The sequence below is a fragment of the Oncorhynchus nerka genome, linkage group LG14, assembly GCF_034236695.1.
Source record: "Oncorhynchus nerka isolate Pitt River linkage group LG14, Oner_Uvic_2.0, whole genome shotgun sequence".
Taxonomy (NCBI): domain Eukaryota; kingdom Metazoa; phylum Chordata; class Actinopteri; order Salmoniformes; family Salmonidae; genus Oncorhynchus; species Oncorhynchus nerka.
In genome coordinates, this window is record NC_088409.1 from 14,438,901 (window position 1) to 14,442,791 (window position 3,891).

Below are 3,891 nucleotides of genomic sequence, written 5' to 3' on the forward strand. Positions count from 1 at the left end.
TGTCTCAGAGTAGGAGTGCTGGTCTAGGATCAGATCCACCCCCCTTCTCCATATAATCATATTCATTATGATCTAAAAGAAAACACTGATCCTAGATCAGCAGACCTACTCAGAGATACTTTATGAATATGGGCTCTTCGGATTGGTAACATTTGAGTTCTGCATCATCTCATCTTACTCATTGACCAATGGAAGAACTGCTTGTTCAGTATTACATCAGGTTCATGACCTGGCATGCTGACACACTGACCAGTAAACCATGACTGCACCAACAGGATGTTATTCTGGACAAACAAAATGGCTGACAAGAGTTTTCTTTTTAAAGCAAGTCCACATTCAAACAGGTCATTAGTCCATTACATTTCTATGCACTACCTGGCATGATGACTCCTTGCTGTCCCCAGTCCACCTGGTCGTGCTGCTGCTCCAGTTTCAACTGTTCTGGCTGCGGATATGGAACCCTGACCTGTTCACCGGACGTGCTACCTGTCTCAGACCTTCTGTTTTAAACTCTCTAGAGACAGCAGGAGCGGTAGAGATACTCTGAATGATCGGCTATGAAAAGCCAACTGACATTTACTCCTGAGGTGCTGACCTGTTTCACCCTCTACAACCACTGTGATCATTATTATCTGACCCTGCTGGTCATCTATGAACATTTGAACATCTTGCCCATGTTCTGTTATAATCTCCACCCGGCACAGCCAGAAGAGGACTGGCCACCCCTCATAGCCTGGTTCCTCTCTAGGTTTCTTCCTAGGTTCTGGCCTTTCTAGGGAGTTTTTCCTAGCCACCGTGCTTCTACACCTGCATTGCTTGCTGTTTGGGGTTTTAGGCTGGGTTTCTGTACAGCACTTTGTGACATCAGCTGAAGTAAGAAGGGCTTTATAAATAAATTTGATTGATTATCCACTTTCTCTGGTCTCCCTCCGTCTGTCTGTCACAATCTCTCTGTCTCGGACTGTCCCTCTGCCTGCTGTCTGACGTTCAGACAGTCTCTCTGGATGTGAATCTCACTTTTACATTTGAGTATTTTAGCAAATGCTCTGATCCAGAGCGACTTATAGTTGTGAGTGCATACATTTTCATACTGGTCCCCATGGGAATCGAACCCACAACCCTGGCGTTGCAAGTGCCAAGCTCTAACAAAATGATCCACACGGGACCTCTCCAGTCCAAGTCCTCCATATTCCCAGACATGCCCTGGTTCCTGTTTTAGATAGCAGCCCACATTGTACCCTATCCCTATATAGTGCACTACTTTTGACAAGGGCCCATTTGGGAGACAGTCTTAGTGGTCGCAGGGGCCATGTGCAGCTGGGTGCCAGACAGGAGGATCCTTATCCCTCTAGCCTCTGTTGTGTGGCGCTGTCGTCAGTCAGGGCTCTGCTCCCTCCGAGGGACCGGGGGCAGCTGGCTGGCCTTGGAATGTCTGGTTCTGGAGCCTCCAGGGAGGAGGGCCTTCAGTCTCACATAAATCCACTCAGAGGGAGGTCAGGGTAGGGCGTGCTCTCAGCAGAGGGAGGAGGAGGCTGGTGAATTGGCAGCTTCGCTGCTGCATGTCCATGGTCTGCCCCCCTGGAGGACCCAGGGTTGGGTATAGGGCCAGGGGCTGGACCAGCCTCCTTCAGGCTCCCGTTCTGGAACTGGAACAGAGGAAAATGGCCGACTTAGCTAAGCCTCCCTTTTCTGGTCTAAATTGCCTTGATGTGTAAATACCCACTGGCTTTCAATGATCAAATGATAATGACCTTCTGTTTCTAAAGTCTCATTCCCTTGGTAAATCTGATGCGCAGGTAAGTATGTGCCATTGGTATTCAACGTTCATATGATGAGCATATAGCTAGAGGAAGTAAAGCGAGGTCTAACATTTTACAGAATTAGTTCAGGGCCCTAGTCCCTGTGCTGCTACATCTGCATTGCTTGCTGTCTGTGGTTTAAGGCTGGGTTTCTGAATAAGCACTTTGTGACATCTGCTGATGTAAAAAAGGACTTTATAAATACATTTGATCTTGTTCCATGGGGCACAATTTTGTATTTATTAGCATTTTTATTAGACAAGTTCAGGTAGGACCCCCTTTACCTGTTTGACACCTAATGAACACTACCCAGGTTAGTGTCACCTTTCTTACCTGTGTGGTGAATGGCCACTCTGCTCTATTGACCTGGCTGAGCTCCATAGCCAGGGGATAGGCATGCTGAGCGCAGCCCTGGCTGGTGGCCTGAGACTGAGCCAGGCCGTCAGGGAGGTGCCTCTGCTGCTGGAACACACCCAGGGCCTCCACCACACTCCACTGGAGGGCTCCCCTACCATCCTCTGTCCCTCGGGGACCACTGGACTCCAGGCTGCCCAGGAACTCCTCCAAATTCTGGGGCATGAGGTCTCCGTCCACCCCCTGGCTCTGGAGGCCCGTGGTGGGTACATAGGAGGAGAGCACTGAAGAGCGGCTAACAGACAAAGTGTTCAGCTGGTTCCTGTAGGGGAGGCCCAGGGAAGCTTCCCCCAGGCAGAGGTGCCCTTGCTGGGGGTGGCCGTGGCGAGTCTGGAGCCCCCCTGGCTGCTCCACATTGAACAATGGAGGAATCTGCTGCTGCTGCTTGGTGATGTCTTTCTGTCTTTGTGTTATTGAACCCGTCCCAGTCACCTGCATGTGCTTCAGTCTGTTACACAGCTGCTGCTGCTGTTGGTTTGGCAATACCTGTCCATTTAGACGGCTCTGTTTCTGCTGCTGTGTTGCCTGTGGGTGGGGCTGTGTGTGTAAACACTGCTGCGGTATTGGCTGCTGTGGGTAGTGGGGAGGAGGCCGATAGTGGTGAACTGATAGGGGATGGACTACAGGCAGCTGTGGTGGCTGTATCTGTGACTGACACTGAGGCACTGTAGAAGAATGTGGTTGTGAGGTTGATGGTTGGTGTAACAGAACTGTAGTAGAATGTAGATGTGGGGTTTGTGATTGTTCCATAGATGGTTGGTGTAACAGCATGGTAGGGCTGCTATAGTCCTGTTCCCCTAACTTAGCCCCCCTGCAAGATAATACAGTCTGACCCCAGTCCGACCTCTTCCTCAGAGACTCCTGTACGTAGGAGAGAATCTCGTCTGTCAGGTCAGGAAGGAGGCGGTCTCGGCCAGTGTCCAGATCCACATCGAGGAACATCTCATCCTGCTGGAACAGCTCCAGGTCCTCCCTACTGATGCCCAGGTTCATCATGAAGCTCCACAAATCCCTGTCTCTGTCTCTGTCAATCAAATCAATATCTTTATAGTCACAATTGGGAAATGTGTAGTGCAGTCAAGGTTACATAAACAGTAGCAGCCACACAGATACACATAAGATAAATATTAAGTGATCAGTTACCTGTCCTCCGATGAGAAGCCGTCGATCCCCCATACACCCCCAACCCCCAACGGCTCCTGCTTGAAGGACACTCTCCGACAGAGAGCGGATGCTGCCCTCCTGCCAGCTGCTGGAGAAGATGCCCCCACAATCCCCCTGTGGAAGCCCTGCCACCTCCTCCTGTGGAACCCCTGCCACCTCCTCCTGGAGTTGGAGAGGGAGTTGGAGCTCGTTCTGAGTGTGAGGGGAGCAGCAGTAGATGGACTTATCCTGTTTCAGCAGAGAGCCCAGCAGTGAGTCAGGGTCTAGGGTTCCATCCTGGTTGTTGTTGGTGATATTTCCTGCAGGGCCGGTGGTGTCGCCTGCTAAGGGTCCCCTGTTACCAGAGTCTTGGGAAGCTGGTGTTGTAGAGAAGAGCCTCCCCAGTGGTGTAACTGAAAGGCAGCTGGAGGCTCCGCTTCCTTAGGTTGTCCTCTCCCTCTTCATCACTAAAAACAAGTACATTTTAGTCATTTGCAGGCTCTTATCCAGAGTGACTTACATGAGAAATTAGGGT

General features: G+C 50.7%; 1 protein-coding gene across 1 annotated transcript; it reads right to left on the bottom strand.

Annotated features, from left to right (window-relative positions):
• Window positions 1-1,309: 1,309 nt before the first annotated feature.
• On the bottom strand, window positions 1,310-3,381 carry LOC135575141 (aryl hydrocarbon receptor-like). Its single transcript, XM_065027480.1, has 3 exons — window positions 3,357-3,381; window positions 2,133-3,237; window positions 1,310-1,646 (listed from the first exon to the last, which is right to left on the bottom strand). Exons 2-3 carry the CDS (start codon window positions 3,207-3,209, stop codon window positions 1,470-1,472), a joined length of 1,254 nt encoding a protein of 417 aa, XP_064883552.1. The 5' UTR covers window positions 3,210-3,237; window positions 3,357-3,381; the 3' UTR covers window positions 1,310-1,469.
• Between the last annotated feature and the right edge of the window lie 510 nt (window positions 3,382-3,891).

Bases quoted from the DNA above. Each gene is read 5' to 3' on its own strand.
- LOC135575141 (XM_065027480.1), bottom strand. From the start codon at position 3,209: ATGATGAACCTGGGCATCAGTAGGGAGGACCTGGAGCTGTTCCAGCAG. The intron at 1,647-2,132 runs GTAAGAAAGGTG...CCTCTGTTCCAG, and splicing joins AGTGGCCATTCACCACACAG to TTCCAGAACGGGAGCCTGAA.